Genomic DNA, 18771 nt, shown 5'->3' on the forward strand with positions numbered 1-18771 from the left:
TAAAAAAAATATTAAAAGAAAAATTTATTAATTTTTGACGAAGAAAATATATATTTTTATCTTATTTTTAATAAAAAAATTACTAAAAGGAAAAATTTATTGATTTTTTGATATTTCATGAAATTTATAGTATATATATACATAGATATTTAATTTAAATATAATGATACAATAGAATATAAATATTTAAACCAAGTAATTATTCTCCTAATAAATAAATAATTTAAAATATGTCACATATTATATTACATAATCGAATATTATTTAAGAATTTAAATAAAGTAGAAATAATTATTATCATAATAAATAAATAATTTAATATATATCATATATTATAATATATAAATAAATTTTTATATGTATTCTTATTATAATTAAAAATGTCATTGGGTAGTTACCTTATAAATTATAACTGATAAATAATTAGTATTAGCTAATGCGACAATTTTGTCAAATTTTTAATATATATGTTAAATAACTATCCTCAGTCTTTAACGAACGTTCAATTTGTTAAGTTCAATATAATCACATAGGTTCGCTTATTCGAAACGAATGAGTACAAAGAATTCTGAAAATTAACTCTTCACAATATCACGTAATTTTTAAATTTCATTTTTATATATCTACTTTTCAACAAATTTGATTTTAGCTTTATATCCAAAATTTTTATTGTGTTTTAAATATACATTATAATTGGTATTATGTAATTATATTAACATAAATAAGATTAAGATTTTTTTTATATAATTTTTATATAAATAGTAAATATTGCGCCTGAAAGAAGACTTCACTTTGTACTTTTGTAATACTTGTATTATGTGGACCGGAAAGTAATGTCGCTTTCTTAAATTAGATTCAAACAAATAAATTTTTAACAAGCTTTTATTTTTAATTACAATCAAATATCGATATGCGCAGAAACGACATTATTTTCCGGCCCACCTAATACTTTCAAGAGGAATCGATCAGTAAAAAATGTTAATTGTTTTATAAGGTAGTAAGCATATTATAACAGCATAAGAATGTTTCTTATTCAACTTCGAGCTAATAATTACATTAATTTAAAAAATTAATTTCAAAATTTTTATGATATTTAATGCATTGTAGAATTTATTTATAAAATATAAAAAGGCAAAAAAGAATGCAACGAATAATGCCAAAAGAAAAAGGAAGATTAAACTTTCAATCTTACTGAAAGTTCTATTGAGTTAGATAATATCACTCTAAACAAGATTGATAATTCGTCTCGAACATATTATCTAGCTTTACTTTGACTAATACACATTCGCTCAATCTCGGAAGATCAACTAAAACTTCCCCATCTTAGATTGAGAAAGATGGGGGACAGAAAGTTTTATTTTTATGACTAAAGTAACGTCACTCTTTTGCCAAAAGTCCAGGTATTTTTCTCAGAGCAAGTTCAGGATTACTGACTAACTTTAACAAGTGATCGGATAATCTCTTTATTTTATGAACTTTTTATATACATTTATAAATATAACAAATATATATATATATATATATATTGAATTTATTATTATTATTTATTATTTGTATTTCTTATTTTACGCATAAAAGTTTTGAAAAGTTTTGAAAAAATTTAATTTTATATATCTCTTACTAAATTAACGAGTCTTTTTGCATTTAGTTATTTATCTTAAATTACTCGCTTTATATAAAAACTATATCATATTCAAATAGAAAATGTCAGTGATTCATAACAATGACTCATAAAAAAGATTTTGATATAGTAGTTCGTATTTATATTAGGGGGACCGGAAAGTAATGTCGCTTTCTTAAACTAAATTCAAACGGATAAATTTTTAACAAGTTTTTATTTTTAATCAATAATGTAATCACCTTCGTTATCAACAATTTTTTGCCATTTAGTATGCAAATTTTCAATGCCGCACCGATAAAAATCAATTGGTTTTTGAGTAAAATACCTCGAGATGGCATTTTGGACATCATCCAAATTTTCAAATTTTTTGCCACTAAGAAAATGTTGTAGCGATCGGAATAAATGGAAATGCGATGGTGCAATATCGAGTGAGTATGGTGGATGAGACAGTACCTCCCACCCCAATTCATTAATTTTTTCCAAGGTTCGTCTTGCACAGTGCGATCTTGCATTGTCGTGTTGCAGAATAACGCCTTTTCTGTTGACAATCGCCGGATATTTTTCGATTAAAGATCGGTTCACTCGATCTAATTGTTCACAATAAAGATCTGCATTAACAGTTTGTCCAGGTTTCAGCACTTCAAAATGAACAATTCCGCGTATACTCCACCAAACACACAGAAGCGTCTTTCTGGGATGTAAACCCACCCGGCTTCGCAGTATTTCGTGGTGATTCATTTGGAGAGAACCACTGCCTTTTGCATTTTGGATTATCATATAGGACCCATTTTTCGTCTCCAGTGATCAAGCGATCAAAAAACGGTTCTGTATGGTGCCATTGAAGCAATACGTTACATATGATGAATCGGTTGGCTTTGTTCTCTTCGGACAGATTATGGGGGACCCAAACACCTGTTCTGCTTATTTTTCCAATCTGCTGCAAATGTTCTTGGATGGTCGACCATCCAATGGTTAAGGGTGTTTGAGAGTTCCTCGATTGTCTGACATGGATTTGCTTCTATTTCTGTCCTTAGCATGTCGTCTAATGTTATTGGTCTTCCTGATGGATAGGAGTCAGAGAGGTCAAAATAACTGGTTCTGAACTTAGACAAATGACAATTAAATATCGACATGCGCAGAAACGACATTACTTTCTGGTCCACCTAATATTTTATAAAGAATTGTGATATCTTATGTTTTGTAATTCTTCTATTAACAAAATGTTATTCAATTGACTTTTGTAAGAATTATCTGTCAAGTTTGTTATATATTCACTTATATATTTTATTTTTGTAAATTCATGCAGATTTCTTACAAGCATATATCGATTAACAGTATCAAACTTGGGCGTTTATTCTGTATTATTTATAATAATATAGAATATATTGATTGGCACACCCTTACACAGACAAGTGCTGAATATATTACTATTTGTTTTATTATCATTTTATATATGAGTTTTTTGTTGTATTGGGATATATTGGCAAATCATATATCATTAGCGAATATAATTTGCTTAATATTGCTTGAACTTTCTTGATTAAATTTTTTATAAGATTTTTGAAGATTAGTTTAGACAGAAGATACACTCCTAAGTATTTTACTATTTTAATAGTTTTGTTTTGTATACAATTTTATATTATTGTATTGTTTTTTTCCTTTTTCTTTGTCAGTATTATTATTTCTGTTTTGGTTGGATTTAATTTTATTCTCCACTGACTAATAATGTGGCTTCAATAATCTTAATTAAAAATAATATGACTCCAATGTGACCCAAGGAAATTTCATTACTACTACCCTTGAAAGTTTATTATGTATGAACAATGATTTTCAATATTTAACAATGTTAGATTTGATCTGGATAACCGTAGAATGTATTCTCAATGATTTATATTTGAATTTTTTTTATTATGATTGACTTTTTAATTTATATATATTTTGTAAATGTTTACAAATATTCTCTTAATATATGTATCTCTTCGTTTATATATTAAAATTATTTAAAAATAAAGTATTTAAATTTAAAATTATTTAAAAAGAAAATATTTTCACAAAGTTATGTTTAATTGCGTGTTAAGCATTTCAATTTTTAAAACTACTTTTAACGAGTTAGATGTTTTTGCTTTAACTATTAAGAGCGTTATGCCACTGAATTTAAAAGAAATCATATTTATAAATTTTGTAGAAAAAAGTTGATTCTTTCTTCCTTGTAATTTTTTTTACATCTCTAACTTCTACGTTTCTAACTTTTCTTATTATTTGGTTTCTTCTTTCGCTGTCTTCATGATTTTAGATTTTGCCATAAATTTTAGGTTTCTCTGCTTAAACTGCAATTATAAATTCATTAAGTATATGAGTAAATATTGATGATAATAATTTATTAGAAATAAAAAGAAGATTATATAGATGGTTTATTTATAGTTTACTCTAGAATTAATTTCTTCTAGGTAAAATATAATAATTACCTGCTGTTTATGTATTTTTTGATATTTCATTTTTTTTCTATGAAGATTTTGTTGTATTTCATTAAGAAATCTCATATATTCTTTATTATATATTCATTTCGTTGTCATAGAATTTTTTTTGTTAAATGATACGAAATGGTAGATGGTTCTTCAGTCATGAACATTTCTCATGCTAACCGAGTCATGACATTAAAAAGTGTTGTATTTAGTTTTTCAATTTGTGTAATAGTCACTATATTGATGACCCATTTGGATACTGTGTTTCTCTGAAAATAATAAATTTCTATATTGAGCATAGAGATTGATAATATTTGTACTAAATATAATGATATTTATCAATGACATCAAATTAATTGTTGGAATTATTTCTATATTTATAATTTTTTTAATCATTTCAACAGTAAAATATTATTCTCTTTATCTACATTGTGAGTTAATATTATTATGATTTTCTAACTTGTAACAAAGTCTATACAAAGAACATCAAGTTTTTAACAGATTGTGTTTGCTAGTTATATAAAGATAATATATAGTTATAATTGCGTGATCAGGACTAAAATCGAACTCTGTAAAGCATCAATGAGATTAGAATTGATAATTTTTTACCGTTGGATATTTATCAAGTTGTATACAAGTATCACAACTTTGTCAATATCAAAAACGGAAAGTATAAAATTAATTTGTTGCGAATTTCTCTATGGGTATGTACCAATAAAGGTGAACTGTTTCCTAGAAAGAAAAATTTAATAAGAATATAATGTACAAATAATTAATTTTCATTTACTTTAGAAAAATATATATATTTACCTTAATAGATGTAAATTTAAAATATCTTCTGGAAGATTTTTTAATAATCTAACAAATGCTAATGCAATAGGAGTTCTCATTAGATTTTATTTTTCTATATTTATAAAGAACTTTTCTCTGATCCTGGAACTTGATGATTCCTTGTAATTGACATAGTAATCTTTTTAATTTATTTAAACTTTATTTTTTTTTTAACTTATTTTCGGTTATAGATCATTCTGATTATTTCTTTATAGATTGTCTTCGAAATTAACTATTTCTTTTTAATTATTATAAATAATATTTTCCAGCGATATAACAATATTAGTTGCACGTAAGTATATACTAGATCTTGATTTATAAATTCATCTTTTAAAATATTAGAATAATGTTACAAGATCTGATTTCCAAAAGAATTAAATTGATATATTACTGTATTAGATCTTCAAACATAAACCTTCTAAAGTCAGTAATTTCATATTAATTAATCTTACAATATCTTCAACAGAAATCGCAGTAACTCTTAATTAATTTTGACAATGAAGACAACTTTCTGTACCAATACTATTAATATAAAATGATTGGATCGAGTAAAAGTGATGAAAGCAAATCTAAAAGTTTTTACATTTTAGAATTAATATCGCCACAGATATTTAAATTAGTTGGCAAATCATGAATGCGTATTTTATTTCTTTTATATGTTTTAATCATAATACCCATTATAGCTTGTAAAAATTGATAAAAATATCTTTAAAAAATCGTTTCATAGATTTGTCGCTATTTATCTAAAACATAAAATTGTTATGGAAATATAATTAAAATAAATATATTAAGTATGCCATTTAAAATACTTACTCCAATATTAGCTGTAGAAATAGAACATCTCGCTTGTCTAAATATTCTAAAAATGAATCAATTACATAACATTTTTTACTAAGCAATTAATATAACAAATTCTCTTACTTGTTTTTTAAATTCCAATAACTCTCTCTTAGATTCAGGAGATTTCATTTTTGAAGCCATTTTTCATTTCATAAAAATAGGTTTTGATTTCATCATTGTCCTGACTTCTGTAACTTATACGATAAAAGACGTTAATATCTATTCTGTTGACTCTTTTAGAAAATCATTTGAATTATAATATAAAATATAAAATTAAAAAATATTATAATTAAAAATATAATTAAAAAATAGAAAACAATATTAAATAACATATAATATTATGAAAAATCACATTTATTTTTGAATAATATCTGAAATGTATCTCTGTCTTTATGACGTGTTGACTTGTTCTTCATTTTGAAAAACTATTTAAAAATTGTATTTAGTGATTCTAAATTCAATTTATATTTTGTAACACGGTCTACTTTACTTATTAATTAATATATATTATAGTTCATACATAGATTCTATAATGATCAATACATATAAAACTTAAGAGGTTAGAAAAATATAAACCTGGATAAATTTATGATTATTAATATTTGTTTGAGTCTTTAAAACATTTATAATAATGTGATAATACATTGATGCCTTTTAGATTATTTTCTTCATTCTATTTAAGCCTTTCTACTTTGATTAGCAGAAAAAATAAAACAACTGACTTAAGCGACATTGCGTTATTAACTCGTACTCTTACCATGGTGGCGCTCTTGTATTCTTCTAGTTTTTGCGGGATGTTCGATTCATATTTGCTTTTCATAATTTTTTACAATTTTTAGAAGTAGAACTTCCTCATTTATTGACACTTATGTATTAATCACATTTATGTGCCCGATCGATAATTTCTGTCGTACTTACGTACAATATAGAGGGAGAATATTAAAAAATAAAGAAAAAATCCTTTGCCTGTATGTAAAGTTTAGCAAATAAAAGTAAAGTAGTAGTTTACAATTATTTTTCGAATATTTGAGGTTTTATAATTCTAAATCTGTTTGAAATGATGGGTTGTTCGGAAAGTAATTTTGTTTTTTTTTTTTTTTGTGAAAATGAAAGACAATTTTCGTATAATGAACAAATATTTTATTAAATTATATATTGGCAATTCTGCTCCAATACCTTTTGCCATATTTCTGGTAGTAGCATGATTCCACGCTCATAAAATTTTTGGTCTTTGCTGGCAAAAAACTGATCGAGGTAGTTTTTGATTTCTTTATTTGAAGTGAAGGTTTTACCGTCAAAAAATTTTGCAGTGATCGGAACAAATAATAATCCGAAGGTGCCAGATCTGGAGAATATGGTGGGTGTAGCATTGTAACCAATTCTAACTGTAAAAGCTTTTGGCGAGTGACCAAACTTGTATGAGGTCTTGCATTATCTTGGAGGAACACTACACATTTTTTGTTGATTAATTCTGACCTTTTCTGTTGAAGTGCATCATTCAGTTTGTCCAGCTGATGACAATAAATTTCCGAAATAATTGTTGTGTAATCCGGTAAAATCTCAAAAAAAAAAACGATTCCTTTAAAATCCCACCAAACAGACAGCATCACCTTTTTTTGATGGATATTGGCTTTGGAAATACTTTGATCCGGTTCATCTTTTTTGCTCCATGATCTCTTGTGTTTGACATTGTTATATACAACCCATTTTTCGTCCCCAGTAATGATGCGCATCAAAAATGTATCATTTTCGTGACGTTTAAGAAGCGAATCACAGACGTCAACGCGACGACACAAATTTCTCTCCCTGAGAACATGGGGAACCCATATATTGAGCTTCGAGGTTAAACTCAGGCCTTTCAAGTGGTCATAAACATTTGAATTTGATAAATTTAATCTCTCACCAATCTCACATGTTGTTACATGTGTCTCACGGTTTGCATCAACTAATGCTTTTATCGTGTCTTTATCAACTTTAACCGGCCTTCCAGAACGTGGTTCATGTTCGACATCAAAATTGCGGAATCGAAATTTTACAAACCAGCTGTGGCACCGTTGTACTGTCAACACATCTTCTCCATACACATTGAATAATTTCTTTCTGGCTTGAACAGCATTTTTCTCTTTTCTATAGTAAAAAAGTAAAATATGACGAAAATGCTGCTTATTGCTCTCCATATTTAGAAGGACACTAACCAAAAACTACTGGGTAGAATCAATTGGACTTTTTTACACACAAGCCTTGTTATATCAGCTCCCAAAACATATAATGATTACGCTGCTTAAGTGTGAAGTTGGGTGCAAAAAAATACAATTAAATCTTCAGTCGGGAAAAAATGAAATTACTTTCTGAAAAACCCAATAAATTTATAAATATGTACATTCTATAAAGCAGTAGTTATTTTTAAATATGGTTGCAATTTTTTCTTTCTCTCTTTCTTTTTTTTTTAGATCAATGCATTGTAATTTTTGAACTGTCTCTATAGATAGGAAAGATCGGGACTAAATGTTCTAATGTTGAGAAAACATGTAGAGAATACATAAAATGTATTATAGTTAATACCATACATCATTTAAATGAAACATTTTGTGATAACATTGGAAATAACAGAAATAATTAATGTAAAGAAAATTAAAAACTTCGACTATGTTAAAATATAGGATTGGTAGGATGTAGAAGAGAGGGAGATAATAGGCGTGGCCAAATAGCGGTGTATAAACGAATGCTGGCTCGTGTTCTCTCGAAGTAATCTTACTGTTGCTGCTCATCAGCTGTGTCCTCATAACGTAATATTTAGAAAACTTGTTACATGTTGTTACAGTTAACACACAAAGCGTCGGCTACTGTAACTATTAAAATAATCAATTTCGGTTTAAAATATAATTCTAATAGTAATCTTATAGTTAAAAGGTTAATTACTTTTTTTTATTAAAAATTTATAACATTCCATCGGCAGTATGCAACTCAAAAAATTTATTTAACCAGAATAAAATTTACTAGGCTTCCACTGATTTTATCAATGTTTCAAACTTCGATTCTATCATTTGTTCAAAATATTCGTTTTAAATTGATAAATAAATTGTTTGGAATTGATAAATGTTAACTCAGTCATTTTGTATACTCCTCAAAGTTCCAGCTTCCCTCCAGCAAAATATAACTAAATTTAGTTATGTTTGTATAATTATACAGATTTGTCAAAGAAAAAAAATGTAGTAAAAACATATTGCTTTTTAATGCTTAAAAGTCATATATGATCTTAAAATGTGAAAGAAAAATTATTCGTTTGTAAATACACCGTAAGTTAATATACAAAGATGGATAATAATACCTACAGTTTGTTATTTGTTATAATTATCTTTTATACTCCGTCAATTTGAAATATTTTCATATAAAATTTAGAAATGAAATGTTACGGTAGAGTTCACTATATTTGTTTATTTTTCGACTATTTAAAAAATTCGATAGAGTCAGTACGTGCAGAATTGTAAAGTACTTTCGAGGAAGGAAACCGAGTTTAATTGATTAAAATAGAAGAAAATGCTGCCTCTCAATTCTATTTTGCAAAGCAGTTACACGTACTTTATCGACTGTTAGCGGTTGAATGTCCCACATACGTTCATTTCGATCGTAAATACTTCTCTGTCAAAATCAAAACAGACTTCGGTTATAATTATACTTTTTCTTATGTCTATAGGAATGTTAAACCAAACTTTTTCTTACTATATTATTCATTTTGCTAAGCGTTGGGGACGAAAAACTGATTAATAAGCTACTGTTCGATAAAATGCTAATTAGATCACGTGACGATAGTGACGTAGATCATGAATACGACAGATCGAAAAGAAATGAGACGGCGAGTGATGAATTAAACATAAATTCGTTGTAACCTCAGATCCAAAAAAATTAATTTATCTTCTTTTCCTCTTAAATTTGTGTTGGCTATATCTCTCTCATTCGTACATAATAATCGCTTTCTCATAGCAGATTATGATTTTGAAAATCGTAACTAAAATTACCTATAATTTTTTTTCTTTTAAATGTGTGGAAGAAGAAATTAAATCCTATTAAATTTGATAAATTTTCAGTTTTGATCTCTATCGAATATTGCTCCCCAATTTTGTATTGTAACATTTGCTCTTCCACATCTCTTTGTTTTTATTTTTCTCTTTACTCTTGAAATTGCAAAATATTCATGTTCATTCGTAATATTTATCGTTGAGAAACTACCGCAAGACATAGAAATATCATTTAGGTAAGAACCCATTTATCTTGCAATGCATAGCCCATTTTTACATTTCAAATTAGGGGACTCGAACAAAACTTAGGCACTATAAATTCTTATTTCGTCTTTACTATCTCACTTCTCCCAACATCCAATTAAATAAATATGTTTCATTAAGAAAATGATGTTCTATAAGTTCTTTCTAATATATTGTATAACCTGATTTATTGTAATCTTGTATATATGATAATAAATTAGTCTTTAAGTATTGATGATTATCAAAAAAAAAAAAAATGACGCATACATTACTAAGATTATTTAATTCAATCACGAAATATGAGATAACGTGATTTACATATAATCAGATACGATAAATTTCATTTCGATTTAAATAAGCCGTCGAATATTTTCAATGGTTATTCAGAAAAGAACAACAAAGGAAGGAAAGCTTATGTAATATAACTAGTTCAGCATAAGTGGACGAATTTAGTCTAGTTAGGTCGTTTAGATAACAGTCATTCATTTACCTAAACATTTACTCTTCCACATTTCCGTTGCTTTTATTTTTCCCTTTGTTTTTCATATTGTAAAAATATAATTATTCATTCGAAAGCTGTACGTATATGCATAAATGCATATTTCAAATTACATTTGTCGATCAGTTTCGTGCGAGTGTAAAAATGAATGTAACTTTTTAGCTTCTAGTTCAGGCCCTTTCCTTTACTTTAAAGCCATATCCATTCTAGAATACGTAATTATGTGTTGTTAAGAAAATCACATTTTATAACTTCTTGTTAATAAACCATATAGTCTGACGCATATATAATAATAAGTCGACATTAATATTATGCATTAATGTTATAATCAAGTCGCCCTCCGGAATGAATGATTATGAAAAAAAAGCAATAAAAAATATCATGTGCATTTATTATTTTTTTATTATTATTTTTGCCATAGCTTACAATTTCTTTTTACCTTATCCTTTATCTTATCTTCGTGTAAGAAAATCACGAACTGTGGGATTATTTGAATAATAATTAGAATCGGTAAATATCAAATCGACTTAATTAATTCATTCAGATATGTTTAGTGATAAAGCCTAGTGATGGATGAGGGCAACAAAGAGAAGTTTGGATTATTTAGAAGATTAATGAAAAAATTTGCATTGAATAATTATATTTTTTTTTTATCTGTTACGGGATATGAACAATAATTTTCAATGGCAAGCGTTCACCGTTTAATTAATAGTAAAATTAATTGCCATGATTTGTCTTAATGAGACGAGTGGAAGTCGATGGTCTACTTGATTAGTTTTGTTCTTTTAAATCTATTTACAATAGATATAGACATATTTTACACCCATTTGTAAAGGAACAGGATGAATATGAAATAATTTATTGTATGTAAATAGATTTATACACAAAACGATTAAAAGAAAATAAGTACATTCAATTCGCTATATAATGCATGATGATAATCTAACCTATCATTTGTTTTTTATTACTTTGTTTATTTTTCGACGTTTAACATAAAAATTTCTAATGACAATATAAATAAAATGGTTATTTATAATAGAAACTATATTAGAGAATAATAGTCTTTGTCAAGAACGTGGAAAGTGCAGTTGAGAAGAAAAAATCCGCGAATTCTTCCAATTGTAGCCTGGAAATGTATATAGTAAATTTATTTTGAATTTTAAATATCATGCACGTGTCGTAGAAAAATTAAAATCATATTAAATTCAATAAGTTTTTCAATAATATTGCTTTTAAATTTAATAATATTCGCTCTTTCGCATTGTTTTGCTTTTATTTCCTTTTTTGACATTTATATTGGAGAATATAAATATTTATTGGGAAACTGTAAATACGTAGATTTAACATATTTCAGGTTGGATTTATTGACGAGTTTCGTGCAATTAGAGAAACGAACCAATCTAATATCTGTGCGATATAGATATAGATATAGATATAGTTATAAGAATTTAAATATTTGCTTCGGAATGAATATTTTCCTCTGTCATCCGATTATAAAAACGGGCATATGAGAATTTTACTCAAGAAAGAGGTCAGTTAGTTAACAATGCAGAATGTGTTTTAGGGCAAAAGATATGAATTATAATTCGAAAGGGAAATAAATGACTTACAATCTTTCCTCCTCATCTTGATTTATTGTTGTTTAATAATATTACGAAACATAAGATTATGCAAATTATAATCATGATCGATAAATTACAAATCGTCTTAAGTGAGCAATCGGACATTTCGAATTGTCATTTTGAAAAATACTATGATAGATCATAAGATAAAAGAAAGCTCATGTAATATAAGCGTTGAAGTAAAGCTTATGTAAAAACTCTGAAGAGAAGTTAATCGCAGTTTTTTTATACTTTTTACAATGCATATACAATTTGTAACTTCTATTATCATAGAGGAATATGACTAAATTTGTATAACATATTTGTTATACAATTATGATATTATTGTATGTAAATCTACATATATTTTACTTATTGCAGAAGTATTTCCCATTTTGCATAATTAAAATTGACGCACTTTCATCGCAATTATAAACGTTTGAAGCAAACATTCTTGACTTATGCTCATGTCACATACAGATGTTCTTATCGAATGTTCTCACTGTAGCACCGAACTATAAAGTTTAGTAGAAGTAGGTAGCCTTTTCCAATCAATCACGGAAGGCTTAAATTGTCAGTGTACGCAACTCATAACGATCAAAAACTTTACATTTAGAAATTAATTTTCGACGTTTTGGTTAAATTTTTGGGATTTAAGATCAGTATGGCGAATACATTTCACAAAAAAGTCCAAAGTAATGAATTTACCAGCAAAAACGGAATTAATAAATATTTCGGCAACAAGACTCAACAGTTATGATTCCGAAATACGTATTTATCGAAGGAACTTTGAATTATTGTCTTATTCATTTTACTTTCATTTTTACTAGAAAAGAGAAAATGCAAAAAAAGTGATATATGGTTTCAATGAAGTTTAGGAATGAAACTTGTAGCTAAGTATTCGGCCATAATAAAAATTAAATATAAAAAAATAAGTATATATTATATGCAATGAATAACATAGTATATAAGGAGAAAGTTCTAACCCCAATATCTGTCCGAGATTTCACGAATAAAAACCCGTAACTTTGATTTAATTTATCCAAGAAATTATTGATTCATACATAGGCGATAGTCTAAATTATGATTATTTTTATCCTTCATTCATTTGCTTATCTTTGCTTCTTTTACGGAGATCCAAATGTTACAAGTAGCCTGGACATCATAGCCCATGTGATCATAAATAGGACACAGGCGATAAGAAGTTTCAATCCTTGATGCATCAGATAAAACCTTGAAAATTTGAAAAATCAATATTATTTGAAAGTGATTGTTAATAATAGAGGGACAACGAAGTAAAAATGCAATAAAAAAGATACCTTCGCCTTTTTATACGAGCTTGTGGGAGTGTTTCAATAGGATCCTTTAATATATATTTTCTTACACCTGTGAAGTATGTTTCAAAATAAGTATTCCAAACGAGATCCTTCATATCACAATAGAATAATTCACGATCTTCGGGCGTCAACTTCCTCAACAATTCGTTCCATCTTTCATTCGTAAATTTTTGTTCGTTAATACAAAAATAACTAACTATATCTGTCATTTCGTGAATTTTATTATACATTCTGAGTAACCTTGAAAGAAAAGGATTATCGTCAGATGAAATTTTTCGTTTTTTTTATCGTTCTAATATGATCTCTCCAGAAAATAAGATAAGAGAAATTTACCTTGGGTTTTTACCCGTGCACAAAGAGAGTGTATCGATTATAAGAGCTGGTAGTAAATGTAAAAAATATACGTAGAAAAGATACATCGATCGATATTTTGTTATGTCAAAGATGGGACACCAAATTGCCTTTTCAGACGGTACCAATTCTCCATACGTAAGTATCTTTTCCAAAAAGCTTCCGAAAGTGAATGAATTGTCCTTTGATACGTAATTGTAAATGGGAATATCTTCGTTGGATCTAAAAAGATTATTTATTCATACGGACGAATTAATTCAATATTTTCTAATATCATTATTTAATTTGATCCTAAAAATATTGTTTCGTGTATTTGTCGTTACTTTCGATTATTTGCAATCTCCCATGCGCAAGCGATTATTCCATTGGCGGTCAAATCTCCAGGAACAATGTCCACATTTATCGATCTATCGCAGTAGTGAATTCGCATTAATCCCATAAAAACATTTGTTGTGATACCTGTTGGTCCGTACACGTTGTCGATCCACCCTTGAATAGGTTCTCGATAAGTGGATATCACTAGGAATATTAAATTGATTAACATACACCATTTATTGTTATATTCTCTAAGGATTACATTATTACCAACCCATTCCCGGCCGAAATATTCCAATCGGTATAGAATCAGCATGCTTTTTTATAAAATTCTCTGCGACTGTTTTCGTATAAACATAAGTATTTGGCCATATTCCGAGTAATCTACAATCAAACAATTGTGTGAGTGTAATTCAGTGCACTATCTATTCATTTTATATTTTTTATAAATAAATATGAAACTAAGCAATCGATACACCAAGATATAAGCGTACTGTGGGGTAATATCGTCGAGTAATTTTTCATTTATACAGTTCACTAAATTTATCAACTTATCGGGATCTATCGGTGGATCATAAAATTTCTCCTCAAGTGGAATATGAAAACAATTCGAATATGCCGTTGATAGATGCACAACACTCTGAAAATTTTAAGGATAACAAAGATTTGTTAAAGTCAGATTTTGAAAGACCATGATTGTTATTAATACGTGTACAGAGGACAAAGGTGGCACCTTCAGTTTTGACATTTCTTTGGACAAATTTATTATATCCTTTACACTTCGAACGTTAATTTCTGTCGCCAATTTTATTTTCTCGTTGAACTTAACGGTTGCGGCGACATGAAAAATAATTGAGACCTCGCGTATTAATGTAGCTCTATCGACCATTGATATATCGAGATTCGGTAAGGTACAATCGCCCTTGATTGGGACAATACGATTCTGGAATGTTGGTTGTTTCTCTCTCAAAGTGGAAAATAACTGGAAAGTTAACAGAGTTGTAAATATTTTCTCTCTCACGTTGGTTATCATAAATGACAGGAAAACGACTTTTTGCGACCTTTTCTACGTTATGATAGACCAATACTTTGTTTCTCAAATTTCTTTATTTTATATTCCAATTATATTATTTAATAGAAAGAGATAATTTCAAAGTTGAATCAATGGTGAAATAATAATTTACTAATCCATGTAACAGATATAATAACTCACAGAATTTTCGATTAGTTCTTTCATGCGTTGATGCACACTTTTTCCTTTTTTTGCACGTATCAATAGGTAAATGCAAGTGATACCGGGACATTCTCTTAACAATTTCTCGATCAATAACTTCCCTATGAATCCTGTTCCACCAGTTATAAAAATACTTTGACCATTGTAAAATTTTTGAATGGGTGTAAGTTCGTAATCATCCTCAATGGGTTGAATATATGCAGGAACATATTTAGTTTCCGTAGCATCTCTCAAAGAACTTTCCGATAGGGCTATTTCTTGTTCACCTCTTTCTGGCAGTACGTCTATCATATTTGTTTTTCTAAATCGATCTGTAAACATAAACATAAACGTAAATGTAGAAGTCTTCTCTGTTTCTCTATCGTATTTATTTATTTTAATCGTCTAAACGATAATGCAAGTAAATTCAAGTGTCCGTTGAAAATATTATTATCGAACGTTTGATTATCATTAACACAATCTTTATTCCGATGGGTTTGCTATTTCTATCTTAATGTCGATTATTAAAAGGCATTCATTGCATCTATATATATCTATAATTTAAAATAGACAATTTCGTTATCATAGAAAATGATTGATAATTGATGTCTTCAATCCGAAAGGGAAAAATATCATGTAACATGTAAGAAGGAAACATATACGTATATTAATATTAATTGCTTCATGATATTGGTTTTTATCTACTATAAGAATGAGAATGACCTCGTATGAACAAGTATGAAATACTTTCAATTCGTTCAACCTGCCTCATAATAATATGAAATAAGTGAACATCATAAAACAAGTTATACAAGAAAAATGAATTGAATCTTCGACTGCGATCATTTCTCTCTACTAATCTACCTATAATTTTTCGGGTACTACGTAAACAGAGCAATGTGTGATATTCCTCGTTAATAAAATGATACGATATTCTTTCAACTAGACAAATTTTTTAATCTTCCTTCGTTTCAGACAGAAAAAAATATTTATTACGATTCTTGGAGAAATCTTTTCAATATTTGATAAAAGATAAGTGCAAAAAAGTTAAAAGTTAGTTTATATAAAACTAAAGGGGACCATATAAAAACCGACAAAAAAGAGTGTCTGAAAATTTACTGTGGATAATTACATTACATATTCCGCCTCAACAATGTTTATGTCAGATAAAAATATTTTTGATCGGTCCACTAACAAAAGAATAATCAAAGCTGATCACATTCCGTGTTTACACTTCTGAATATTTCGAAAATTAAAAAAAAATTTTTCGCGTTCTATTTATCATTTTAATTATGATAGTTGCAACTAATTCTTCTAGATTTTGTTGAATTGTAATATTAACCGAATATCTTAATTTCTTTTTTTTCCGTAATTTCGTGTAACTCACAAATCTTTTTATGCTTTTTAAAATTTTCACGTAATTATTTACTTGAATTTTCATAAAAGAATGTTAGTAAATTTTTATAACACACCGTTTTATTCTGATTCTTTTTAGGTGTATACTTCTACAAAATTTACTTACTTTCAGAATTATTTTCCATATTGCAGAATTAAAATAAACGGGCTTGCAGTAAAGTTATAAACATCCGGAGTAGAGATTTCTTTCTATTCCTTAGGACAGTAGTAGATGTTGATTGAACGAAGCTCACTTTTGCACTGAAATATAAAAACAACCAAAAGTATTTAACCTTTTTCTCCTACCACGTTTTATTGATCAATTCTTGATCTTCTGCGACACTCTTGCTTTTTTTCCTTATTTTCGAACATAATTCGTATCCTGGAAAGCACGTGTGGTCTAAAAAAAGCTATTAACACACACATGTTATAGTTTGTTTTAATGCTTCATGTGTCCAATAAAGCCTTAAAAATTCGGAAAGAGGGCATTATTTTAAATTTTAATGAGAAATGAATAATGAAATGAAAAGGCCAGAAAAAAGTGTCTTTGATATTTTATATATGTTGTAGGAGCGTTTCAATGGCATATTTAAGACATGTATATTCTTATCGTTAGGAGGTATGATTAATAGTATGTACTTAAACATTACGAACGAGACTTAAACGAAAATTAATATTATCAGTCTTAGTTTAGAAATGGATGAAACATTCATGCGAAGGAGAAAAGAATGGGCAATTTAATGTGTATTTAATGTGTAAGATAGAATAACAGAAAAAATTTCTACATTCTAATTTACATATCGCTTTCTAGATAAGTTTGGAAATGATACAAGAAATAATGTAAATGTTGGTAAAAACAGTCAGATAGATTTTCATAATCTAAAGAGACAACAAGTTGTTTCTTTTTTGTGGGACCTTTCAAAAGATAAATGTATCATTTAAAGTGATATCCTCTTAACAATTCTTTGAATAATAATTATCTCGTTGACTTTATTCCCCTGTTTACAAATATTTATTTACGTGTTTATTTTTATACTGAAAAGTTCGAAAGATCATTATCTAATTAAATGTTTAGAACGCTGTTAAATAAAATTTCTGTAACTAGAAAATCTATTATCATTGCGAATAACCTTATATCATCACATACGAATATGTCAGTGTTTTTTCCGAAATGCAAATGTGCAATAATAATATGTAATACGAAGTGAAAAATGAGTGGAACTTTCCTGTCACCTTTCTTTTTATTTTGTAATATTTCTACCAATACATAAATATTTTTTGTTAAGAAAATGACACTTCGTAATATCTTGATAATACATTTTTTATACTTTTGTATAAATCATTATGAAAGGACAAAAAACAAAGAATTTTTAATGGTAGAAAATTGTAAGACATTATGGAAACTAAGAAAATACTACATTATATATTTAGTTGAGTCAAAAATTTTGTTAATGTCGTTTATATCTATATCCATAGACACTAACAATGCGCTTGCAGTGAATAACTGAATAATTGTCAACCTTGAATATTAGTTACACGCTGCATCCTAGCTTTGAGCAATATAAGTATATTTTCGGAAAAGCGATTTTTTTTATTTTTTACACGTGATCTCAAAATGTCAAATGTGACTCTATAGATGGTATTTGTATTGTATTTAATGTTAGTTGCACTATTAAATAATATAATAAAATATGAACTATGGGAAGAATACAATATAACGAAAATAAAGAGTCATTCCTATCGTACTTGCCATTATTCGTTTATCCCTCCTAATTTATAGAAACAGAGTACGAGTAACAACGTATACGTCTTTTCAAGTGTCTCTTCAAGCTAATAATATACAATGATATGTTATCGAAATAATTTTCCTTTCAAACGTTGGATCCTAATATATTGCAAAATCAAAATATTTTCCACTGAGTACTTTAACGGAATCGAAATATTTTTGGAAATTATTAAATTACAACTGAAACAATAAGAGAAAGAAAAGATAGTGAATCGAACTATAATATAATCAATCAGAATAAAGAAAATTCAAGATGCAAGC

The 18771-nt window shown here is 27.6% G+C and overlaps 2 protein-coding genes and 1 long non-coding RNA gene across 5 annotated transcripts in view; all 3 read right to left on the bottom strand.

Moving 5' to 3' along the window:
• Nucleotides 1-1817: 1817 nt before the first annotated feature.
• On the bottom strand, nucleotides 1818-6501 carry LOC124432460. Of its 3 annotated transcripts, none has more exons than XR_006944271.1 (7): nucleotides 6331-6501; nucleotides 5836-5942; nucleotides 5728-5773; nucleotides 4894-5657; nucleotides 4693-4815; nucleotides 4087-4352; nucleotides 1818-3948 (listed from the first exon to the last, which is right to left on the bottom strand). It is a non-coding gene; the product is annotated as an uncharacterized LOC124432460 (long non-coding RNA). The 3 variants fall into 3 exon arrangements; XR_006944270.1 differs by having other exon boundaries at nucleotides 5836-5948; XR_006944272.1 differs by lacking the exon at nucleotides 6331-6501 and adding an exon at nucleotides 6107-6300.
• Nucleotides 6502-6902: 401 nt separating this feature from the next.
• LOC124432357 (histone-lysine N-methyltransferase SETMAR-like) lies at nucleotides 6903-7931 on the bottom strand. The gene has a single exon (XM_046981270.1). The coding sequence runs from the start codon at nucleotides 7929-7931 to the stop codon at nucleotides 6903-6905; it is 1029 nt and encodes a 342-aa protein (XP_046837226.1).
• A 4286-nt stretch (nucleotides 7932-12217) lies between these two features.
• Nucleotides 12218-18771, bottom strand: part of LOC124432449 (fatty acyl-CoA reductase wat-like) — a 31375-nt gene continuing 24821 nt past the window's right edge. Inside the window, exons 3-11 of the mRNA XM_046981431.1 lie at nucleotides 16852-16985; nucleotides 15330-15661; nucleotides 14850-15098; nucleotides 14611-14756; nucleotides 14391-14500; nucleotides 14125-14320; nucleotides 13784-14023; nucleotides 13433-13690; nucleotides 12218-13346 (exon numbers count right to left, since the gene is read on the bottom strand). Of these exons, the coding sequence (XP_046837387.1) occupies nucleotides 13241-13346; nucleotides 13433-13690; nucleotides 13784-14023; nucleotides 14125-14320; nucleotides 14391-14500; nucleotides 14611-14756; nucleotides 14850-15098; nucleotides 15330-15661; nucleotides 16852-16870 (1656 nt within the window). The 5' untranslated portion in view covers nucleotides 16871-16985 and the 3' untranslated portion in view covers nucleotides 12218-13240. The remainder of the gene's footprint in view (nucleotides 13347-13432; nucleotides 13691-13783; nucleotides 14024-14124; nucleotides 14321-14390; nucleotides 14501-14610; nucleotides 14757-14849; nucleotides 15099-15329; nucleotides 15662-16851; nucleotides 16986-18771) is intronic.

Source organism: Vespa crabro, chromosome 25 (assembly GCF_910589235.1).
Source record: "Vespa crabro chromosome 25, iyVesCrab1.2, whole genome shotgun sequence".
NCBI lineage: Eukaryota > Metazoa > Arthropoda > Insecta > Hymenoptera > Vespidae > Vespa > Vespa crabro.